We start from the raw sequence: 24,648 nt of genomic DNA on the forward strand, positions 1-24,648 counted from the left end.
ACATGTTCATGTGTACTTTTATGTCTGCCTTTAGCATTCTGTGAAGCATGGGGTAACAGACTTAGACACTGTGGAGGTGTAGAAGTTAATTAAACTCTTCTGAAAAAGAGTTTAGCATTTTGGATAAATATGTAGACAACCCTACTTACAGGAATTTACCCTTAGGAGATCATTGCTTCAGACTGAAGCATGCACAGAGAAATCTATGGCATTAACATTCATAATATCAAAATCTGGAAACTAACTACTCAAACGTCCACTGACAGATTAAGTAAATCGATACATCTACACAATGGAGTATTCTACAACCATTAAAGATGATAATATCCGTCCCCCTGGGGAAGGTGTTTATCTCTTATTGTTGAGGGAAACGAAATCAAGGTACAAAATAATCTGTATAATATGATCCCATTCATATAAAATTGTAGACCTCTCTCTATGGATACATAGAGAGAGATCTAGAAAGATTTTACCCAAGGGTTAATAATATTTACCTCTGGGTGGTGGGATTTAAAGTGATTTTTACTTTCTTCTTTGCAATAGTACCTACTATTGTAATAGTTGTTGAGAGATTAAATGAGATAGTAAAATATGTGATGATGTGGAGAGTTTATGCCTGGCAAATAAATGGTACCCTTTATATTATTTTTATAGTTTTCAGGATTGTTTGGATTTTTTTCAGATGCTCCTGTAGTGAGAGTTAATTGCAAAATTACAGAAACAATCAAGCTTTAAAAAAAAAGACCAGAGTAGAAAGGGGCAGGGAAGGAACACCATGATATAGGTGTGTGTCCTCCACTCCAACCACAAGTCCTGCTCCCAGCACTTAATGCAGTCCTTGCACTAGTGACTGCTTGTCATAATTTGTTGAATTCGACAGAATTTGGGGCATCTATTAGTCCAATTAGAAAGATTATCAGAGAAGAGCCTGATGGAGTTTTAATCTCCAGTCCCAACCACAAAGCAGACCCCACACAGGCTTCATCTGCAATATTGAAGCTATTGGCCATGCTTCCCCAATCCTGGGCAGAATGATCGAAGTGTTTCTAGCACACACACCTGGGATGCTTCAAGCCGAGGAAGTTAAGAAAATGCAAATTCCCAATCACTCTTCTTTCTCCCACCCACTGAGCTCTTCATTAAACTGCAGTTAAATTAACATCCCTCTTCTTCAACAAGACCCAACATCACCACATAAACCTGACTAGCCTCAGCCCCCTTCACGGGAGAGGTTGTTCACTTTTTCCTCAGAGTGAGCAGCGAAGTAAGATCAAGATATAGTTCCAGTAGAATTTCCAGAAAGTGCCTATCCAAAATCAATACCTGCGGAGTTCCCTGTTTTTGTCTTGCTGTGTGGTCTAATACAGCAGTCCTCAACGTGTGGTCTGAGGACCCCTTAAAGTGCCTGAGACATTTTTCAGGGAATCAGCAGGGTCAAAACTATTTTCATAATAATGCTATGATGTCATTCACATTTTTCACTGTGTTGACATTTACCAATGGTACAAAAGCAGTGGTGCGCAAAACTACAGGCTCCTTACCATGAATCAAGGCCACGGCACCAAACCGTGTGTGTAGTCACTGTGTTCTTTGCCAGCACACTCTTGCCAGTTTCACTTAAGAACATCTTTGATGAAGTGGTAGAAATGATTAATTATTGAAAAGTATTCATTTTATTTAATCTCAATCCTAAATACATGTCTTTTTAACATTCAGTGTGAAAAAATGGGAAGTATGCACGAACCACTTCTGCTGCATCCCAAAGTACTAAGGTTTTCTTGAGGAAAAGCCTTGTATTGTGTTGGCCAACAAGTTTGTTTGGGTTTTTCTGTAACAGCTTTTACAGAAAAACCCAAACGAAGTTTTTGGCCAATCCAATATTTTTGAGCTGCAAGCTGAACTAGCCACATTTTTTTCGTGAAATACCATTTTTCCTTGAATGCAGATTAACATACAAATGACTGTTCAGACTTGATAGTTGGCAATCATTTTCTCAAAAATGAACAGAATGAGCTTGTCGCAGCAAGGAAAACAACAGACAATATTTGTTGCTAGGGATAGAATTTAAACTCTCAATTGAACATTAGAATTTTGGAAAATTTGCATCCTTCCCATGAGCTTGACTGATTTCCAATCCTTAAATACTTTTCTAAGAGATCAGCGGTAATATTTTTATTTATTTTTTTATTTTTGGCTGCGTTGGGTCTTCATTGCTGCACACGGGCTTTCTCTAGTTGTGGCGAGCAGGGGCTGCTCTTCCTTGAGGTGCTCAGGCTTCTCATTGCAGTGGCTTCTTTTGTTGCAGTGCACGGGCTCTAGGCGTGCGGGCTTCAGTAGTTGTGGCACGCGGGCTCGGTAGTTGTGGCTAGCGGGATTAGTTGCTCCGCAGCATGTGGGATCTTCACCGACCAGGGCTTGAACCCGTGTCCCCTGCATTGGCAGGCAGATTCTTAACCACTGTGCCACCCGGGAAGTCCCGAGATCAGTGGTAATATTAACACATATTATTTTTGATATTGTATAATGAAGTATGTCAGCATGTGGAAGATGTTCATAACTCAGAATCAATATTTTCCAATTGATGAAGGCATGATGTTACAATATTAGGCATGGGTAAAAAGACCCATTTGGAGTGCAACACAGACCAAGAGATTTTAATGTAACTGAGTAAAAAAGTTCATTGACAGGTTTTAGATTCCACATTGCATCTGACCTTTACGAAACTGCCACTTGTCAAGTTTGAGTATAGTAAGTATCAAAAAAAAAGTATCCACAATTACCCGAAAAGGCTAATAAACTATGTTTCTACTTTCCAACTCTATATCTGTGTGATATTGAATTTTCTTCATATATTTCAACCAAAACAACATATCACAACAGATTGAACACTGAAACAAAAATGAGAATCCAGCTATTTCATTCAGCCAGACATTAAAGACAGTTGCAAAAATGTAAAACAATGCCACTCTTCTCCCTTTTCTGTTTAAAAAGTATTATTTCAATGAAAACATTATTTTTGTTAACATTAAGTACTCAGCTACAAATATAATGAAATAGGAACAGGATCTGTATGCTAAAAACTACAAAACCTACATGAAGGAAATCAAGTAAAATCTAAATAAATGGAGAGACATATCGTGTTCATGGTTTGGAAGACTCAATAGTTCTAAAACCTCAATATTTATAAGAACCTTAATAAGAACCTCAATAGTTCTAAAACCTATATGGAAATGTAAAGGCTAGAATAACCAAAATAATGTTGAAAAAGAACAGAATTGGAGGATTCACCCTACCCAACTTTAAGACATACTATAAAGCTACAGTAATTTAGACAGGGTGGCATTGGTGAAGGATAGACATGTAGATCAATGGAACAGAATAAAAAGTCTAGAAATATACCTGCACAAATATGCTCAATTGATTTTTGACAAAATGCAAAGGCATTTGGATGGGAAAAGTACAGTCTTTTCAACAAATGGTGCTAGAACAACTGGCCATACATTTGCAAACAAAGAAACAAACAAAAAATGAACCTCAATCTATAACTCAGTGGTATCCAAAAAGTAACTCCAAATGGATCTTAGGTTCAAGTGTAAAACATAAAACAATAAAATTCTTAAGAGAAAATATCAGAAAAATTCTTCTAGAGCTTGGATTTGGCAAAGAGTTCTTAGAATAATCCAAAAAGAAAAAAAAATCGATAAATTGGAATTCACCAAATTAAAAACTTTTGCTCTGTAAGGACACAATTAAGAGAACAAAAAGACGGGCCACATGGGGAGAATATATTTACAAATCACATATTCAGCAAAGACTGGTATCTGGAATATATAAAGAACTCTCAAAACTCAACAATAAGAAACAACCCAACAAACGGACAAAAAATATGAACAGACGTTTCACTCAAGAGGCTAGATAGATGGCAAATAACACATAAAAAGATGCTCAACAGCATTAGCCATTAGAGACATGCAAGTTAAAACCACAATGAGACACCACTACACATCTATTAGAGGGGCTACAATAAACAGTCTGGCAATACCAAGAACTGGTGAAGATACGGAGCAACTGGAACTCTCATATTGCAGGTGGGAATGCAAAATGGTACAGCCCCTCTGAAAACAGCCTGGCAGTTTCTTAGAGTTAAACATATGGTAACCATAATCTCACCTACAGTAATTTGTCCTAGAGGAGTGAAAACTGAGGTTCACATGAAAATCTGTACAGGATCATTGAAATCTATGCTTATCTTGATTTCTGCCATGATCTCATCAGGAAAGAATGGCTTTGATCCTAGAGAGAATTTATTGGCCTTTGTACAGTGTTCATAAGAGACAGGCCTGAGTTGTCTGCAAGCAGAAGGGCTTTGGGGGTTGAAGAGAGGGGAGTAGCCTGGGCCTGACCCAGGGAGAGTGGGGTTCCTGAGACTAGGGGTACAGAGAGCAGAGAGTTTGTGAGCTACTCCCTTGACCTGTAATCACCCCCTGTGATGGCTGCGGACTGAGCACCCCGCCTGAAGAGCAGCGGACAGGCTCTCCTGGGGCTGAGCTTCCTGGGGAAGAACATGATGAGAGCTGTTTTCCAGCCAGGCTGCAGCAGTTCAAAGTCAGATTTTAATCTACTTTTAAAGAGAAAGATGACATTTCTTATACTTTAATGACATGGAACAAATTCCTACTGGCTCTACCGATGTTAGCTGGAAAACCCAGGGATAGATGAGATGACCCAGGGTGAACATTTACCCTGAGAAGAGAGCTGAGGCTGGTGTCCTGGGGACACCATTTACAGAGCTTGTGGAAGACAGAAGGAACAGCCAGAGGGTCAGGAGGGGAACTGGGGGAGCTTGGTGCCACAGAAGCCGTGGCAATTTCACAAAGTGGGAAGTACTCAAGAGTTAAATGTTGCAGTTCCAGTGAGATGAGGACTAAAAATGTTCCATCAGATTTGGCAACATGACAGTTCACTGACATGATGGGGCAGGAGCCAGATGGCCGTGGATGGAGGAGTCCGTGGGGAACAAGGATGTGTGTCCCCTCACAGCCCTGAACTGTCAGCTCCTTTGACTGAGCAGTCAGATGCCACCAGAGCAGGGCCAGTGACAGGAATCCATCCTGGTCCCATCAGTGATGAGAGAGAAGAGTGAGCTCAATTCAGTGCATCTCCGTGACTTAGAGAAGCCACCCGTCGGGGACGGCCATCTACCCCAGATGGTAGTGTCATCTCCATGGAAGATCAGCCATTGCTATGAGACTGAGAGGAAAGTTTATGGAGAGAAATGGCAAATTTCCTAAGCCCTGGAGATGTTTCCAAATTTCCCTCTCCTATCTCACTTATTGGGTGAAGTGATACGGAGGTGAAGGATCTGGCTCTTTTGTTGCAAACTCAACATTTGTTGAGAGGTCCTAATATGCCAGTCACTTTGCCCTGTGTGTTTACACGCATCCTCCCACTTAATCCTGCAACAACGTGTGGCCTAGATACACCCATCTCACGTATGAGGGAGCAGATCGGCTTGCCACAGAGCCAAACAAGCGGCGGAGCTGGAATTTGTACCTCCACGTTGCTTTGATTCCAGCTCCAGGACTCTCTCCACTACAACATAGTGTGATTAGGAGGAATTATTCAAAGAAGGCTCCCAGCTCCCTCCTTGTATGAAAAGTGAAGAAATTCTGGGACCTGGGACTTGGACAGAGGAGACAGCTTGTTATATCCACAGGTTTCGCTGGCAAGAACTGAGCTTGAAGGACCAAAGACCAAGCCATGCTCCTCCCTTCTCAAAGGACTCATTCAATAAAGGCTCCCGCCTGGAGCATCCCAGCTGCTTATCGCCCGAGCACAGCACTCTGTGTTCCCTGGGTAGGCCCATTATAAGACCAGCATGGGGCTTTCTCCCTGGGCTGGGTGGCAGTTTCCAAGGAACAGGAAGCCTGGGCCAGTGCAGAGGAGGTAGGGAATGAGTGGCACGTACCTCTCAGAGTCACCCACCCACATGGAGGAGACATGGAGGTGTCCTGGGGCCATAGTGGGTCATGGCATGGGAGGGTCTCCCAGAAACCATCCACCTGGGGGTGGTGGGGAAGGTGCCAGGGGGCCTCGTCCCATCCATGATGCATTTGTCCCAGGTTCTAGAAGCTGCATGGTCTAAGGCTCTGGTCATGTGACACTCTGAGGGATACGCCCATCCTCCTCTGGGAGTTGTGCCACCTTGCCCCTCCTACAGCACAGGCCTGGTGGAGAACAGAAAGATCTACAGAGCCAGATGGCAGACCCCACGAGGCGGCAGCTAGGAAGCCTCCACCTGCTTCTATAGCAGCTTTTAAAATCAGACAGCCTGGATTCAAAGTCCAGCTCTGTCATTTAGTAGTTGTTAGTTTGGGGGAAGCTTATTCCAGTTCTCTTGGCCTTGTTTCCTCATCTGTAAAATAGAGATAATAACAATGCCTACTTCATGCTCGCAGAAGATAATACACATCAGGTGGTCAGCACAGCACCTGGCACGTAGCAACGTTCAGCAAAGGCTAGCTATTACTGTCATCGTCCTCATCATTATCATTACGAGGAGCTCTCTCCATGCGCATCTCTCAATGTCCTCCCAATTGCATCAGGACATCGGCTAAGCAATTATGGAAAACAATAGGTCTTGGGAATCTAACCAAACTCCAGAGGCAGCTGGATGGGCAGCAAGGCTGTAACTGGCTCCTTCTCCAAAGAGCCGTCATCACCTGTCCCACCCCCAATGCGCTCACTTGACCCTCCCCCTCTCCCCAGGGAAATTCAGCTGTCAACAGAGCTCACAAAGCCAGAGAGCTTGACTGGAACCTGGAGATGCCTGGGACCCAGGGACCATAGGACAGTGTCACCAGCAACACCTCCCCTCAGTACACACGCCCATCTCCCTGGATTCTGGATCAATGTGGGAACTCCCATCACCCACCCTCCATGATTTTTATAGCCTCTATAGATGTCTTGGGCCTAAGGAATATTTTTCTCTTCCCATCTAGATACTGCTTTTTCTCTTACCTCTCCCTGACACACACACCTCTGCACCCCCAGCAAATCAATTTCTGCCCTAGGAAGCCAAGAGAGGAGAGAAAGGGTCTGGTTCCCAAGTAAAAACGAACAGAAATGCCCTAAGGCCTAACTCTCAGCCCCAAGGCCTGGCTTCTGGGATATGACCAGCTTCCTCTGGGGGGCAGAGATGGCTGGTTATCTTCAAAAACAGGTGTTTACTCTTGCATGGGAACTGCCCAGGGACTGACTTTCTTAGTGTCTTTCCCACTTGATCTAGGTGGTACCGTGTGATATGTTGACACTCATAAAATATGAGTGAAAATGACGTGTGTCACTTCGGAGCCAGAGCATTTAAGAAGTGGAAATGCTTTCTTCATCTTTTCTTTCCTCTGTCCACCGGCTGGAAGCAGATGACAAAGCCACTAGGCTGAAAGAATCTGAACCCCTGAAAAATCATGTGGAAGAAAGCCTCCCATTGGCCAGACACCCTCACTGGACTGTTAGGTAGACGAGAAATAAACTTGGATTGGGTCAAGCCACTGAGATTGTGGGAAATTTGGGGATCTGTGACAGCAGTTGTGTTACCCCTACTGCTAAATATAGGAAGCCTGGCGCCTGCCCCCCTCCCCATGCTTTGTCGTGCAGATGGAGCGAGAAAATAATTGGAGGAAGGATTTCCCCTGGCATTGACAGAGGAGATTAAACAATCTTGGGGTGTCCAAAGGCCAGGCCCACGGGGGCAGGTCTGGAGAAGTCTGTGCTCATGGCTAGAGGCATGCGTGTGTGTTGAGGGTGCTGGGAATTCATCGTGGATCATAATGGGTGAGGTCAATATATTGATATTAAACGGAGGAAAAGTAAGTGCAGAGCAAGAAGGGCTAGAGCTTTCAGAAGAGGCCAGTGGGACCGCCCACCCAATTCTCCTGGAAACAGTTGAGTGAGCACCGGGGCTTCTTTGTAAACATGCCTTTTGCTGAGCTGGCAAAGGCAGAGGCAGAGAAAGAGGAAGGAGGGAAACAGAACAGGCACTGGCCTGCTCTTGCCTCACCCCAGCTGCTTGGTGAAGACTCGCCTACTCTATTAAGACTCATTTCAAATCTCACCTCATCTGTGAAGCCTTCCCTGACCTCTCTAGGTGCAGCTCCTGGCTGTGTTCCAAGCACGGTGTCCACACCGAATCACAGCTTCTATCACACTGGGTCACGACCATGACTTCCTGAGGACCATTGTAGCTCTTGTACCACCTGGGCCTGGCGCAAGTTCCCGGTACAGAGCAGGCACCCATACGGTGGGTGAATGAATAAATAAATGAATGTATGATTAAATGAGCAGAACCCCAAACTGAAGAACCAAAACTAAGAACAAAAACTGAGGATGTCTGGGCACCTGGGTGGACAATCTCAGTTTTCTACCTAGGGTACCGTGAAAACATCCAGCGACACATTTTTCAGGTCACACAACATTTATTGCTGAAGACGACTGCTAGGGGTGCTGTGGATGTGAATGTTGCCGTCCCCCAAAAAGCCCCAGCTGTGATAACATGTCACCAATCCCCTCAGACCCCGCCCAGTGAACGCTAGCCAATTCCAACTGCTCTTCCAGAACAGTGTCTCCCCCGGGCAGCCGCCTGCCTGGGCTGGGCTGGGCTGATCTGCTCGGACCCTGCCGATGGGAGTCATAGCACTACCAGACAGGCCCAAAGATGGCAGGAGAATGGGATTGCGGGAGGATCGGGTGCCCCAGAGAAAAGGATGGGGAAGGTCCAGGACTTCAGCTGGTGCAGGGACTAGACGCACTGATGCCCTGCAGGAGGGGCAACTCGGATCCTTCAGAAAAGCTGCTTGGAGGGCCTGGGGACAGAGCCAGCTTTCTCTCCAAGGCAGTTTTCATGGCAACACTGTGTCTATGAGAAGCTGAAATGGAGAAAGCTGAGAAGAAATTCCAAAGTCCCAGGACAGCCCTGGGTACCAGGGATGCCCATCCACCTGGATTTTCCCAGGCTCCGGGGCCAACAGAGAAGCAGCATCGGTTCCTTCACGCTCCTGCAGCCCTTGGGTGCAGCAACAGTTGTGGTTCTCTTTGTGACGGATTTGTCCGCCAGTCCAAGTGAGGATTTGCTTCCCTGAGTATCTCAAAGGCCCCCCTGAGGGCAGGAGCCTTCTGTGGGACTGCAGAGGGGCTCAGCTGCCGGGAGTCCCTCTGAGTTCCTGAGGTGATTGACGTTAGCTCTCTTGGCTCCTGGAATTTTTTTTTTTAATGTTTATTGGAGGATCGTTGATTTACAATGTTGTGTTAGTTTCAGGTGTACAGCAAAGTAATTCAGTTACACATGTACACATATCCACTCTTTTTTCTTTTAGATTCTTTTGCTCCTGGGATTTGTGGAGAATTTTTAAAAATACATCTACTGCTATTTCTTGAATATAAAAATAAAATGAAATGAAATTTGCCTCCAACAGCCTGTGACCAAACGAGGACAGCAGGCCCTGTCCTGAGTTGTCCGCAGGGAGAGCCACGACACGGCCCCAGCGGGAGGGCTGAGAGGGGAGAGGCCACGCAGAAGGTCAGTGGGAATATCTTCCCACTAGGGATGGTCCCAGTACTCCATGAAGCATATTACTGGCCCCTGACAGCAGTGATGACTGGGCCACTGGAGGCGGGGGGGCAGCCCATTCTGGACTAGTCTCCAAGTTAGGGTCAGAGAAGCAAGAATTCCTGATGTGACCTTCCAGGCCCTTCCCTGGGCTCCACCTCCTGCATCCATTATGGTCACCCCTGTGGGAACCTCCATGGTGTCCAAACAGTTCTCTTCAGGTGATTTCCAGCCTGGCGTTTGAGAAGAGCTGACAGCGCTCCTGGTTTCTGAAGACCTTGGGAAAGCAGTGATACACACATGTGCCCACACACACACACATGTGTATTCACAGAGGCAGCAGACAGTGGAGGTGGCAGTAACGATGGTGTCTGGTGGCCTTTAGCCCAGATGATGGTGCCTATGGCCCGGTCACATTGGCCAGAGTCTTTACAGCAGCCAGCGCCGTGCGGTGGAGCCGGACTCAGGCTTTCTAGAAGCGCGTCTCACTCTGAGGAGAGGGAGAACAGGGTGAGGGTGGGCAGGGTGTGCTTGGAACACAGAAGGCTGAAGGTGCGGGCTCAGAGCCTAAAATTCAGCCCAGCTGTCATCGGGCACTGCCCCTCAGAGAAGAGGGGCAGCCCAGAGGAAAAGATGGGAACAGGACCTGCCCCACTGGACTTCCAGAGAAGCCTTCCCATTCTCACCTGAGCCCTACTGCCTGGGCAGAGAGGGGAAGGGCTGGCACAGCATCCCTGCCCTACAGCGAGGATGCAGGCCCAGGGAAGGTAGGAGCTGGACCGGGTCCACAGAGGTGGGGGGTAGACCTCCGTTTCCTGATGCCCAGTTTCCCGGGAGACCCACCTCCTGCCAATAAGGGGAGGCCTCCTCCTGTCAGTATGTGGGCTCACGACGCGGCCATCACTGGGCAGAGGCTGGGGCCAGTACCCAGCCTAGACCCACCACTTTCCAACCCTCTGAGCTCTGGTTTGCAGGAGGCAAAGGGGCGGAAGAAGCACAGACAGCTGGGGTCGGCCCAACATTTGACTCCTGTCCTGTCCTGGTCATTTCTACATTCTGAACACCCCCAAAGGCGAGGGGGCAAGGGGACCTCGCCGAGACCCTGGGGAAAGGCTAGGCCCTCTTCCAGGCACCCCACCTTTGGGAGTCCCCGCCTGCGGGGTACCCCGCAGGGCTCTCACCTCCATCTTGCTGTATATCCAGTGCAGGACTTCCGTCACTTTGGTGTACACGCCGGGTTTGTTTCTCTGGCCACAGCCAATGCCCCAGCTGGTGACTCCTGCCAGGTACCAGCGGCGGTCCTGCTCGCAGACCAGGGGCCCCCCGCTGTCTCCCTACAGGGGAGTGCACGCGCATCAGCAGGGTGAGAGAGGCAGTCCTTGGGCAGGAAACGGTGGGCACCTGACTCTCCCTCCGACCCCAAAACCTCAGCCTTCCTCCCTTCCCTTGGGGTCCCAGGGCCTGAGCCTCACGTGGGAGCAGCCTCACCTGGCAGGAATCTCTCCCTCCCCGCAGGTCCCCCGCACACATCATCCTCGGGGTGAGGTTGCTGTTGTAGACCAAGTAGTTGTTACACCTCTTGAAGTCGATGAGGTTGACCTGCACCTCCCGGAGGAATGGGGATGTCCTCTCTTCAGTGCAGTGGAGGAGAGAGAAGAAGGGAAGGGGGTGAGACTCCGGGCGGCTTTCTGGCCTTCCAGCTGCCCACCCCACACCCCAGACTGGCAGCCTCCTGGGCGTGGAGGGCACCATTCCCATGGTAGGCCACCCAGGATGTATGGGCACATACACCCTCACACCAGACACAACTCACTACACGTAACAGAGACACACGTACCCAGACACACTCACAGGCCTTTCAGGCTGCCTCACATGCTGCACAATGCCTTTCTGTGTCCAAAGCAACATCAAATAGATCATTTGTTTCTGGTAACCACGTGCTCTGAGGAGAGCAGGTGTGATGAATCCATTTACAGAAGGAGAAATTTAGGGCTGAGGGAGGACTTGCCCATGGTCACCCAGCGAGTCAGTCACAGGGCCAAGATCAAAACGAGGCTGCTCCTGGCCAGTCCCCGCTCCATCCCACGAGCAGGCCCCGACACCTGCAGTGGCCACGAGCTTGCGATGCTCACGGCAAGGCCAGCTGACTGCTGTGCCTTCCTGCCCAGTATACATGACCTTACAGACCGGACACCAGACACGGCCGCCTGTGATCACGATGAAGTGAGGGAAAACCAAACCCTTCCTAGCCTTGTTTCAGCACAGACAAGACACAAGGTAGGTCAAACCACGAAAGGACCAAACAGCCCCCTGTCCCAGCCAGGATGAGCAGCTCCTGCTTCTTCACCAACTACAGCTTTAGACTCAGTCTATTAACTCTTTCTAAATGAGATTATTAAGATATCCACTCACAGGATTATCCCTGCTTCCTACAGGCAACCAATCTAGAGAAATACTTCACTTCTTTGAACCCCCTTCAAAGCACCTGAATCCTATAAGTCCTATCTGACACCCTCTTGTTGAGACGCCCCACGGTTCTCCCTGGTGTGAGTTCTCCCTCGGTTCAATGAGCAATGAACCCAGGTCTTTCAAAGACAGGGGTTCTCCTTGTGTTGTTGGCTGGGGCCTTGTCACGGCAACTGCCCTGATGTATACGCAGGTGTATATACACACACATTCACACCAAGGCCCATGAATCTATATATCCAAACCCTCCTCTAGGTAGACCCTCATCTCTATACCCTGACATATCACCCCCCCACACTCTACACAGACACATATGTACACACACACACACACACACACACACACACACACACTCTAGCATCTGCCTCTCACCATCTGTCTCCTTGGTCTTGCCGAAGCCTGTGACCCAGCAGGTCTCATTGAGGCTGAAGGTCTGTCCATGCATGGGGAGGCAGGCAGGTTGCACATGTGCTGTGACAAGACCTCAAGACATCAGTGAAGGGACAAGGCTGGAGGTTTTGGTGGGGGTTGTGTGTGGAGGGACAGGAGTACCAATGTCCCAGGACCTCCTCCTTCCCCCCAGAGTGCTTCTGAATCTTTCCGGGCCTTGAACGGACCAGGCAAGAAACTCAATCACTTTATCTTGACCCTCCAGCCTTCAGGGGGCCGTCAGAGTCCCCCAGACATTCTGATTTTTCGGTGGGTGACATGTGGGCAAATGCATATGTCTTGGAAGCTCCCCTGTGCCAAGCTGGTACTGTGTGTCTGAGGGTCTCTCTCTTCAAGAGTGGCTGTCCTGGCTGAGCCTCTTCCACGCCTGTCCCTCAGAGCAAGGAGCAGTGCAGGCTAAATCCCAGGTATTACTGCCATGACGTCTCAGGGGTGTGTCCTGCCTGGTCTGGGGAGGGCACCCCTGTTTGGCCAGGGCCTGAGCCTCTCTCTCCAGGGTGAGACAACCTCTGCAAGTGGGGAGAGCACATCCCTAGAGGCACAGGCCACGAAACTGCTGCTCCCTTGCTCCCACACTCAGAACAATATAGAAGGTGCGGTTGTGCATCAGTTCATAAGCTCCCTCTGAGGACCAGTGTTCCCATGTGGACTAGAGCATCGACCAATTTGCAAGAAGAAAAGAGTTCATAGAATGTTTGCAGTGTTCACGATTGTTATGCTCACTGCAGCTTCCCGTGCCTAAAATAGTGCCTGACACATAGAAAGTGCTCATAGGAAGGAAGGAAGGAAAGAAGGAAGGAAGGGAGGGAGGGAGGGGAGGAAGGGGAGGGGGGGAGGGAGGGAGTGGGGAGGGAGGGGGGAGGGAGGGAGGGATGGAGGGAGGAGAAAGACAGAGGGAGGGAGAATGAATGTAAAATTTTTCTCCTGTAAATTGGGAGTTGAACACATTTCTCTGCTAGAGAGTAAACAAACAAAAAATAAATGAAGGGATGCCATCAATTATTAATCAAAAACACAAAACTTGACTTCTTAAAATAGTGTGTGTCTATTTTAGAGACATGCAGTCTTAAAACCATGTAACACTATTATATATTCTACTCTTTTTATGGGGTAATTAAATTTATCAGTGAGCCTCCACAGTTTCCTCAGCTAGTACTGTGACTTCGAAGCGCTCAGCCTACCAGACAGTTTAAGAAACTCTGCCCTGATCTCTAAACCAAAAATCAGCGCACATGGTCTGACCACAGGACTACATAAATCTAAGCTGTGAGTGTCTCAGCCTAGAGATATTCCTCCTTCCCAGGAGAGTGGGAGGGGGTGGGAGCGGCTATCAGAGTCTAGAGAGGGACTGCTGCAGTCTGAAAAGCATAGGTAGTGCTATATAGCTTTAATTTAGTTTTACAAATTAATTCTATTTGGAATTCCAAATAATATTCAGGGGGTTTGGGGTGATGGCAGGTAAGATCTGGACGGTTAGTCAAATGAAGTCTGGGTTTTACAAGGCTGGGAAGGCCTGTTCTGATCCTTCAGACTGCCTGCCCGCTTTTATGTGTGCGCGAGGGGCAGGGCAGGGGCAGCACGGCACCCCCATCTCACCGCCCCAGGCTCCACAGACGAGGCTGGGAGGGGCAGGAGAAAGGCTGAGAGGGCTCGCCCGTGGCGGGTGTGGGCTTGGCTTCTGCTGGGATCCGCTCGGGGCCAGCTCCACCCAGCCCAGTCCTGCATTGGCGTTGGGGTTCTCCTCCGCACACCGCTGTGATGAGCTAACCGCTGTGACTCAGGACCAACACCGCCTCCATAATTCACGTGCCGACAAAGGCCCGCTCACAGGCCCAGAGCACCAGAAAGGCTGGACTAAGCAGAGAGCCCTCCAAGGCTTCCAGAAGCCTCTGTAGCCTGCCAAGACGGATTAGGTGCCCGAATCTGTGCCACCACGGCTCCCCGGGGTGCCCCCGACATCACATCACTAGCTTCTAAGTGGCTGTTTGTGTGTGTCATCCGTTTTGTTCTCTTTGCAGTGAAATTGCAGAGCCGCTATGTGGGAGACACACAGTGTTTGACGCGTGAACAAATGGGTGGATGAAGTAATGAAGATAAACCCTGATCTCCTGAGAACTTCAGTAGCATTTCCTTCCTGTAGCCCCATTTGCTCCTCAGCTCCACCCTCAGCTCTCACGGCAGTTAGATGTTTGTATGTATAGGTACTTTGCTCGTGTTCGCAACTTTGGCGTTGGCAATTTGCCAGCAGAGAGCAGCAAGGGAAGAGCACTGCTTAGGAGCCAGACCCAACTGGACCCAGTCTTGGAGCTGCTACTCATTACTGCATGGCCTCGGGGAACTCTCTCTCTCTCAAGCTCCTCTTCTCAAATGTAAAATGAAGTTAATAATAGTACCTGCTCCACAGGATGGGTTGTGAAGAGTAAATGAAATTGTAGATGTAAAATGCCTACCACAGGGTCTGGTCTCTGTTAAGTGCTCGATATACCAGTGAAACAATTCGATCTGTTTATCTTGATGAAGGCCAGTATCCAAACCCTGGCTCTGTCACCAATTTGCAATGTCAGATGTGTCACTGGGGCAAGTTTGTTTCCAACCTCTGGGCCTCAGTTCCCCTAACTGTAAGACAGAGGTGTTCCACTAAATGATCTCTAACAATCTTTGACGTCCACCATGCTGAAGCTCTGGACCCTGGGATGGGTCAGTGGACGCTGCTAAGTGTCAAGGCTGGGCCCCAGGGCTGCTGGATGAGCAGGGTGGGGTGTGACAGGCATGGATTCACTCACTGGTCAGAGTCAGGGGCTCGGAGAGCCGCATGAGGGCGATATCATAGTCGTCCTCGTCGTCCGAGTAGTTGCTGTTGATAATGATCTGGGCAATGGAGGCTCCCTCGGGCAGCTGGTGCAGGTTGTTGGTGCCCACGTACACCTTCCAGTCCTCCAGGATCTTATTCGGGGTCCTGCTAGGGCCACAGAGAGCATGGGCCAGTTACCACATGGCAGAGCCCTCTGGCAGCTTCCACTGCACACAGGGAGCTGCGGCCAGAGCGCCACTGGAGGCAGGAGAATGGATGAAATGACCTCTGGGGGGAGCTCTCTATCTTAGCCCGGGGATCTAGGACAATCCCGTACTTCCAAACAACCGCTCTGAACTGGCGGCTCTGTACCTTACGATAGAAAACGGGAGGGGATGAGTAAGACTTCTAGGACCACTGGCCCCACTGTCTCCTCTGGACGCCACCAAGGATCAAATAAGGCGGGTGGGACACATCTCAGTGGTAGTATCCTCAGCAGAAACGGAGCTTTCGACGGGACAAAGTGACCCACTGAAGCCTCACTACTGGGGAAGCCAGTGCCCCTGAGGCCTCGTCTCCGAGCCCTTTCCTGTCCACCAGCTCAAAGGACAGGCCTGGCTGGTGACTGTCAGAAGCTGACCGCACTGCCCTTCCCACAATCCCCATCCCTCAATTCCTGGGACAGCATTCCTGATGTCTTGGGCCGCTGCCCTCTAACTTGCAGTTTCTGGCAGCAACAAGACCCAACCCTCTTTATTTCACCCTGTTCTTTAGAGCAGGCTCACAATTTCTTCCTTCTACCTGCCTCTCTCTCTCCCTTGGAGCCACCAATCTGTACTGGCTCAGAACAAGTAATCCCAACTCACAGTCCCAGGACCAAATACCAATGGCAAACCATGGTCCTCACCACACACGAGCTGCCCAGCCCACAGGGGCCAGCCTTACCAACAAAGCCCCCCTCCACAGAGAGAAGTAGTCTGCCCTCAGCCCTTGCTGGCGTCCCCGACCCTCAGCGGTGTCGCATCCTTGCCCCCTTGGGCACTTACAAGAAGAAGCAGTGGGCGGCGGTGAGAACCCACTGGGCATCGATCAGCGTCCCCCCACAAATGTGGGTGTGGGCATACTGCAGACTGACTTGCCAAGGCCACTTGCTCTCTGGGGCCAGCGCCCCTCCCACGATCCGCCCGGTCAGGGCCCTCAGTCCACAGCCTGGGGAGAAGTAGAAGAGATAAGCTAGTATGAACTCAGCTTTTCTCAGAGCTGCAATCATGCTCCCAGGCCCAGGGAATCTCAGGCAGCCGCATCCTGAGGGTACCACCCACTCATGGAGGCCGCTTTGCTCACTTAATCTGATGCAGCACAGCTGCTTCCTGCCAACACAGAGCTCCCACGTGGTGGGTTAGCCTTCTGGGATCATCCAGTGGGTAGTTTGGTCCTAGGAAAGATCCTCTTTCCTCCCCCTCATTCATTCTTCCATTAATTCGATAAATGCTTCCTAAATACCTCACGCTTTGGGCACTGTGCCAGGCATTAGGACCACAACGGTGAATTCCAGGGCTGCTGTCAGGACCTCATGAAAGCAGACCAAGTCTAACATGACCCTGAATTGGTAAGCACTGCGAGGGGGATCGTTTCAAAACAAAGGAGAAAAGCCCTTCCCATGATGCACAGGCAGGTGGCGTCCACGTGTTTCCTCAGTGGGTCATCTTGTGCTGTTGGGGACCCTGCACCCCAAGCGAACATTTCCAAACATGTTCTGGAGTGAGTCCTCCCCCCGAAATCATGGACAGAGTTTGTTCACATGTGTGTTCTTTCTTTGAAGAAGGAGAGTGAAGAGCCAGCGGTGGTCTGAGGGGCTCCATCCGCAGCACTGTACCCGCCTGCTCAGGGGAGCACCCCGCCCGGCCATCATGAGAACACAGCACTCATGGACCGGTTAACAGTTTGGGCTTTGGGGTCAGACCCAAGGTCCAATACCAGCTCCTTACCTACCAGCGGTCTGACCTTAAGTAAGGCAAAATTTTCAGTCTCTTTTCAGTAAGCGGACAATAATGGCACCTGCCTCATGAGAATTAAATGTCATCACATTTGTAAAGCCATAGGCACAGTGCCTTGGCACCCAGTGTGCTCCGTAAATGTTGGCTCTGGATCTAGCTCCACATCTATCGATAGCAGAGCTTTAAGCTGGCCCTGACGTGCTCTCCCAGTCCTCTGCCCTCTGCCCAGAATCCAGGAGACTTGAATGGTGAGGTTGCTGGGCTAAGCAGAGTCAGGAGAAGGGGAAATGCTACCCTGAGAATGTCCATCCAGGTGCCTTACAGGGACCCTGGCCCTGAAACAGGCCTGCTGCTCCAGCCCCTCTTCCTGGCTTGGACACCCAGGGCTGGCCCTCTCCCTCATAGGGACCCCACTGCTCTGCCCCCTGACTCCCACCCCACACAGGCCACAATCCAGGAGAAAGGGCATCTTCTTACTGGGACACTGGAGAGTCACATACTGCTGGGAAGGGCATTCAGACCTGCAGCAGGAAACACAAAAGATGAGAAAAGGGCACATTAGCTGGCTCCTCCAGGAAGCCTTCCGTGATTGGTTTCTGCTAAGTCTCATCCCATCCCCTCTGCACAAGAATATGGAGTTTCTTTTCTTTTTTTCTTTTTCTTTTTTTTGTAACATCTTTACTGGAGTATAATTGCTTTACAATGTTGTGTTAGTTTCTGCTCTATAACAAAGTGAATCAGCTATATGTATAGATATATCCCCCATTCCCTCCCTCTTGCATCTCCCTCCCACACTCCCTATCCCACCCCACTAGGTGGTCACAAAGCTGATCTCCCCGTGCGATGCAGCTGCTCCCCACTAGCTATCTATTTTACATTTGGTAGTGTATATATGTCAATGCTACTCTCTCACTTCATCCCAGCTTTCCCTTCCCCCTTCCCATGTCCTCAAGTCCATTCTCTATGTCTACGTCTTTATTCCTGTCCTGCCCCTAGGTTCATCAGAACCTTTTTTTTTTTTTAAGATTCCGTATATATGTGTTAGCATATGGTATTTGTTTTTCTCTTTCTGACTTACTTCACTCTGTATGACAGACTCTAGGTCCATTGACCTCACTACAAATAACTCAATTCTGTTTCTTTTTATGGCTAGTAATATTCCATTTATATATGTGCCACATCTTCTTTATCCATTCATCTGTCGATGGACATTTAGGTTGCTTCCATGTCCTGGCTATTGTAAATAGTACTGCAATGAACATTGTGGTACATGTCTCTTTTTGAATTATGGTTTTCTCAGGGTATATGCCCAGTACTGGGATTGCTGAGTCATATGGTATTCTATTTTTAGTTTTTTAAGAAACCTCCATACTGTTCTCCATAGTGTTTGTACCAATTCACATTCCCACCAACAGTGCAAGAGGGTTCCCTTTTCTCACACCCTCTCCAGCATTTATTGTTTGTAGATTTTTTGATGATGGCCATTCTGACCAGTGTGAGGTGATACCTCATTGTGGTTTTGACTTGCATTTCTCTACTGATTAGTGATGTTGAGCATTCTTTCATGTGTTTGTTGCCCATCTGTATGTCTTCTTTGGATAAATGTCTATTTAGGTCTTCTGCCCATTTTTGGATTGGGTTGCTTGTTTTTTTGATATTGAGCTGCATGAGCTGCTTGTATATTTTGGAGATTAATCCTTTGTCAGTTCCTTCATTTGCAACTATTTTCTCCCATCTGATGGTTGTCTTTTCATCTTGTTTATGGTTTCTTTTGCTATGCAAAAGCTTTTGTTTCATTAGGTCACATTTGTTTATTTTTGTTTTTATTTCCATTTCTCTAGGAGGTGGGTCAAAAAGGATCTTGCTGTGATTTATGTCATACAGTGTTCTGCCTATGTTTTCTTCTAAGAGTTTTATAGTGTCTGGCCTTACATTTGGGTCTTTAATCCATTTTAAGTTTATTTTTGTGTATGCTGTTAGGGAGTGTTCTAATTTCATTCATTTACATGTAGCTGTCCAGTTTTCCCAGCACCACTTATTGAAGAGGCTGTCTTTTCTCCATTGTATGTTCTTGCCTCCTTTATCAAAGATAAGGTGACCATATGTGCGTGGGTTTATCTCTGGGCTTTCTATCCTGTTCCATTGAGATATATTTCTGTTTTTGTGCCAGTACCATATTGTCTTGATTACTGTAGCTTTGTAGTATAGTCTGAAGTCTGGGAGCCTGATTCCTCCAGCTCCATTTTTGTTTCTGAAGATTACTTTGGCTATTCAGGGTCTTTTGTGTTTCCATACAAATTGTGAAATTTTTTGTTCTAGTTCTGTGAAAAAAAGCCAGTGGTAGTTTGATAGGGATTGCATTGAATCTGTAGATTGCTTTGGGTAGTACAGTCATTTTTCACAATGTTGATTCTTCCAATCCAAGAACATGGTGTATCTCTCCATCTGTTTGTATCATCTTTAATTTCTTTCATCAGTGTCTTATAGTTTTCTGCATACAGGTCTTTTGTCCTCTTAGGTAGGTTTATTCCTAGGTATTTTATTCTTTTTGTTGCAGTGGTAAATGGGAGTGTTTCCTTAATTTCTCTTTCAGATTTTTCATCATTAGTGTATAGGAATGCAAGAGATTTCTGTGCATTAACTTTGTATCCTGCTACTTTACCAAATTCATTGATTAGCTCTAGTAGTTTTCTGGTAGCATCTTTAGGATTCTCTATATATAGTATCATGTCATCTGCAAACAGTGACAGCTTTACTTCTTCTTTTCCAATTCGGATTCCTTTTATTTCTTTTTCTTCTCTGTTGCTGTGGCTAAAATTTCCAAGACTATGTTGAATAATAGTGGTGAGAGTGGGCATCCTTGTCTTGTTCCTGATTTTAGAGGAAATGGTTTCAGTTTTTCACCATTGAGGACGATGTTGGCTGTGGGTTTGTCATATATGGCCTCTATCATGTTGAGGTAAGTTCCCTCTATGCCTACTTTCTGGAGAGTTTTTATCATAAATCGGTGTTGAATTTTGTCAAAAGCTTTTTCTGCATCTATTGAGATTATCATATGGTTTTTATCTTTCAGTTTGTTAATATGGTGTATCACATTGATTCATTTGCATATATTGAAGAATCCTTGCGTTCCTGGGATAAACCCCACTTGAAGATGGAGATTCTGACCTTTCTCCCTCCCAGTGGGACAGACCCTTCCAGTGCTTTCTGCAGGAATGGGGATGGCTTAGTGCAAAACATGCCCACTCTTCTCCCAACATCCGTTTTTCTGTGGCAGATTGCACATATTGGCTAGGTCCATGTCCTTTGAACTCATGACTTCACTGTCCCAGCATCTTTCCCTAGCTAAACAGGTGACCCAACATTCCCCTGACAGTTGCTCAATGTTCAGCCAGCAACGTAGCATGTGAACCACCCAGCACAAAGCAGGCATCCAGGAGGCAGCTCATTGCTTCCCTTCCCTCCCCATGCCTACTTCTCTCACAGCCTGGCTTCTTCTCTCCCCTCCCCAAGGTAAACACTGCTAGCTGGTGGGGCACCCCCCCCCACTCCTCCCCTCCACCCAGTGGTGGTGGGAAAGAGCAGCTGCAGTGCAAAGATGACAGATGGCGAGGCCCAGGGGGATGGCGATGCTCCTCAGATGGGCCTCCCTGCCCCCTAACTACCTGCACCTGGCACTCCCCCTGCTGAAGCTCCCCCGCCCCATTCCCCACCCCACTGATGTTTCCCCCTTTCCACCCCAAGCCCCCTCCCTGCAGCAGCTTTCAGTCCAAACATCAGGCTGACCAGTGGCCCCGAGATTTATTCATTGTCTCTGGCAACCAGGTGAACTCTTGGGGGCCCCTCTGACCTCGAGGTGCTCTGTGCACCCAGCTTCGACTGCTTTCAAGTCAGGAGGCAGGTAATGAATGAGAACTGTTTCTGAGATGCTCTTGACATTCACGAGGGACTCCTGGAGGTGGGATCCCAGAAAGGCCGAGGGAGAGGGGCTCCCTGACTCAGAGCACTCCTTCACTCCCCTGCTCACAGGTGACAGCCTGGGCTGCCTCACACACCTGTAGATGCTCTCCTGGAAGGTGGAACTATATTTGGAGATTGAGAAACTGCTGTCAAAATTCCTGTTGGTCACGTTGGCTGTCCAGAAAGCACTGCAAGGGAGGAGAGGGGAGAAGAATGAACCTCCTCGAGACAGCGCACACCCATGGCTCCCCAGCCAGCATTAGAGTCCCAAGCGAGCCCTGCTGCAGAGGCCAAAGGCAGTTAAAACCCAACAATCTCAGACCCCACCCACATATTCCACCACTGCCCCCTACTAGCCCTACGCACTAACCCAGTAGTTTTTGGGTTTTTTTTAATGTTGAGCCTTCTTTTAATTTATTTATTTTTATTTTTTGGCTGTGTTGGGCCTTCGTCTCTGTGCGAGGGCTTTCTCTAGTTGCGGCAAGCGGGGGCCACTCCTCATTGCGGTGCACAGGCCTCCCACCATCGTGGCCTCCCTTGTTGCGGAGCACAGGCTCCAGACGCGGAGGCTCAGCAGTTGTGGCTCATGGGCCCAGCCGCTCCGCGGCATGTGGGATCTTCCCAGACCAGGGCTCGAACCCGTGTCCCCTGCATTAGCAGGCAGATTCTCAACCACTGTGCCACCAGGGAAGCCCCTAACCCAGTAGTTTTGAAAGTGTGGTCCAATCCCAGGGGACAATGTTAGCACTGCCTGGGAAGTTGTTAGAAATGCAAATTCTTGGGCCCTGTCCCAGGCCTACCAAATCAAGAATTCTGGTTTTCCGTTTTAACAAGCTCCCCAGGTGATTCTGATGCGCTCTCAAGTTTGAGAAACACTGACCTAGCCCTTTTCTCTCCAGACTGTGATCCACGGACTGACAGCAGCAGTATCACCCCAGACCTGCTGAGCCAGACTCTGCATTTTAAAGATCCTCATGTTATGGGTTTGCACATTAAAGCCTGAGAACCGTTTGGCTTTTAGACCACAACGTGCCTAAGTATCACCCCCGGGTGTTGTTAAGCAGGTCTGAAATCCTAATCCCAGAGATTCTGATTTCAGGGTGCATTTTAACAAGCACCCCAGGTGATTCTTCTGTGGGTGATCCATGGACCGCTATCTGCGTGGCCCTTCGGTGTGTTTCTAGAACACGGGACACCCTTGCATGACAGCATGCCTTTGCGGGCGCTGTCCCTCTACCCAGGGGCCTCGTCCATGCTCTGCTGACCTCCGGGCACAGTCAGGCACCCTCTCCGTTGTGTGTGCATAATGCTTGCCACGTGTCCTTTCCATTACACATCACACGGTGCTGTGATTATTGGTTGAAGCCTCTCTCACCCGCACCATACCAGAGATTGTCCAAGGGCAGGGATCTTGTCTGGGTGAATGGCTCAGACATAATAAAACTCGATGAATGTTCTTTGAATAAATGACACTATCTATTGAAGCCCAAGGGAAGTTCGCATTTGCATAAGGTCACACAACTCAATGATAAACGATGTCCTTTGTCTTCCAACTAGATCACCCAGGTCGTCTTTCACAGATGGGAACTCTGAGGCTGAGGTAGGGGCAGAGAACTGGTTCTAAGTCCTAGTCCCCAAGCCCTGGTGTTCTAGGTGGTTTCTACAGAGAGCCCACAGTGAGATCCTAAACAAACCTTTCTCGCTACAACTTCACACACGTTGGTGAACCCCCGAACTACTTGGTTTGAAACCCAGACCAAGGGGGAGGATGGAGGTGACTATGTGGCCTGCCAACCGGGGGCTCCTTCAAGGGGGAAGGTCACGGTAAACCCCACTCCCTACTCCACCCACTGGTACCAGCTTCTTGTTTCAGATCTGTAGAGCCAAAGATGCTAATGACTTTATCTAGCCACGTCTGCCCATCTCGTTCCTCGTTTGACGCATTCTAGCCCAAGCCGCAGCTGCTTTTTTGCTCAAAGTCCACTGAAGGGTTTGCACAGCCTGAGTTGCTGGTTCCCAGATGTGAGGAGAAGACGAGACCTGCCCGAATGCCCACCCACCTCACAGGGCCTCTGCGACCACTGAATGCGAGCGTGGGCACGAGGACGCTTTGATGCAAAAAACCATACAGGAGCGTCATCCTGCTGTAGATCTGCAAATAACTACATTGGCCTCCTGGAAACAGCTTGTCCCCAGACTTGGGCTCCCCAGGCCACTGTCCCTTTGAATAATTCAAGTATGTTATTAGCTAGTGACTTCAGCCCTGGTCCCCAAGAGTCTTTTTAATATGTGTTTCCATCAATGATCCTGAGATGCCCTTGTGAAGAGTTTGAGGCGCCCCTGAAGCTGGGACTCATGGGGGAGGTTTACCTCTTGAAACCCAGCTGCTGGCAGGTCTTGTTCGAGTAGAGATCATTCCAGCTGTCACTGCAGATGGGAAGCCACTTATGGGAGGATCCAGAGTAGAATTTAAGCAGAGACTTGTCCCAGTCAAACCTCACTGCAGGGCAAAAAAAGGTCAAGGCAGGGCCTCAGCACCAGGAAGCTCCAAGTTCTTGAGGAATGAACTGAGTAAGGCTCTGAGATGCTCCTGTCCTAAGGCTTCTCACTGAGGCCTTGCAAACAGCCGGGAGCTTGGCCCGGGACGGGATGGTCGTCAGCCAGTGCTCAGAGCCCAAGATGCTCAGTAAGGGCAGAGCCAAGGCAAGGGGCTGGGGCAGAGCAGAAAGAGATCTCCATCCGACGGGACCCACAGCCGTCACTGGGAGAAGGGGTGTGCACTGCCAGGAGCTATCACCCCACGAGGGCAGTGACGTACCCAAATAAGAGAGGGACAAGGGGAGTGGTGATCCAACTGAGTGCTCGCTAGACAGGCTCAGTCACAGATGGATGTGGTCATGGGCAAGGACACACATGTACACACAGGTGGAAAGGGCCATTTGTGCACCCACAGACACCCACATTGGGGCTGTACATGGACAACACAAGTAAAAACCACTGAGGACCGGCGCTCAAAGAGATCATTGTGCTCATGAAAGCCTTCATTTACAAACTGACCTTCATGGAACCATAGAGGTGGCAGGTCAGAGGTCACCTGCTGGGCACATGGACAGAGCTCTGGACCCCACACCTGCCTCCAGCCAGAGCAGCCCTGCTTTGCTCAGTCTGGTAGCTGCGAGCTGTCAGATGGTATCCGAGAACCACTAATCTTGTCCAATCCACTCATTTTCCAAGTTAGGAAACTGAAGCCCAGAGAAGGTAAGTGATTAACCCAAGTCACACAGCACTCAAAGCCAGGTTCCAAACCCCAGCCTATTGTAACTAGAACCCAGATCCTCTGAGTCTCTCTCCATTGCCTCCCATTTGAGCTGATACCCAGT

The 24,648-nt window shown here is 48.8% G+C and overlaps 1 protein-coding gene across 3 annotated transcripts in view; it reads right to left on the minus strand.

Annotated features, from left to right (window-relative positions):
- Window positions 1–8,454: 8,454 nt before the first annotated feature.
- TMPRSS13 (transmembrane serine protease 13) overlaps window positions 8,455–24,648 on the minus strand; it is a 30,218-nt gene continuing 14,024 nt past the window's right edge. For 2 of the 3 annotated variants that reach the window (XM_060160467.1, XM_060160468.1), the window contains exons 5-13: window positions 23,639–23,768; window positions 21,364–21,456; window positions 17,786–17,829; window positions 16,358–16,520; window positions 15,304–15,476; window positions 12,443–12,553; window positions 11,093–11,235; window positions 10,786–10,938; window positions 8,455–10,094 (exon numbers count right to left, since the gene is read on the minus strand). In XM_060160467.1, the coding sequence (XP_060016450.1) occupies window positions 10,077–10,094; window positions 10,786–10,938; window positions 11,093–11,235; window positions 12,443–12,553; window positions 15,304–15,476; window positions 16,358–16,520; window positions 17,786–17,829; window positions 21,364–21,456; window positions 23,639–23,768 (1,028 nt within the window). In that variant the 3' untranslated portion in view covers window positions 8,455–10,076. The remainder of the gene's footprint in view (window positions 10,095–10,785; window positions 10,939–11,092; window positions 11,236–12,442; window positions 12,554–15,303; window positions 15,477–16,357; window positions 16,521–17,785; window positions 17,830–21,363; window positions 21,457–23,638; window positions 23,769–24,648) is intronic. The other variant, XM_060160469.1, reaches the window with a different exon arrangement.

This window comes from Lagenorhynchus albirostris, chromosome 9 (assembly GCF_949774975.1).
Source record: "Lagenorhynchus albirostris chromosome 9, mLagAlb1.1, whole genome shotgun sequence".
In the NCBI taxonomy this organism is placed as follows: Eukaryota; Metazoa; Chordata; class Mammalia; order Artiodactyla; family Delphinidae; genus Lagenorhynchus; species Lagenorhynchus albirostris.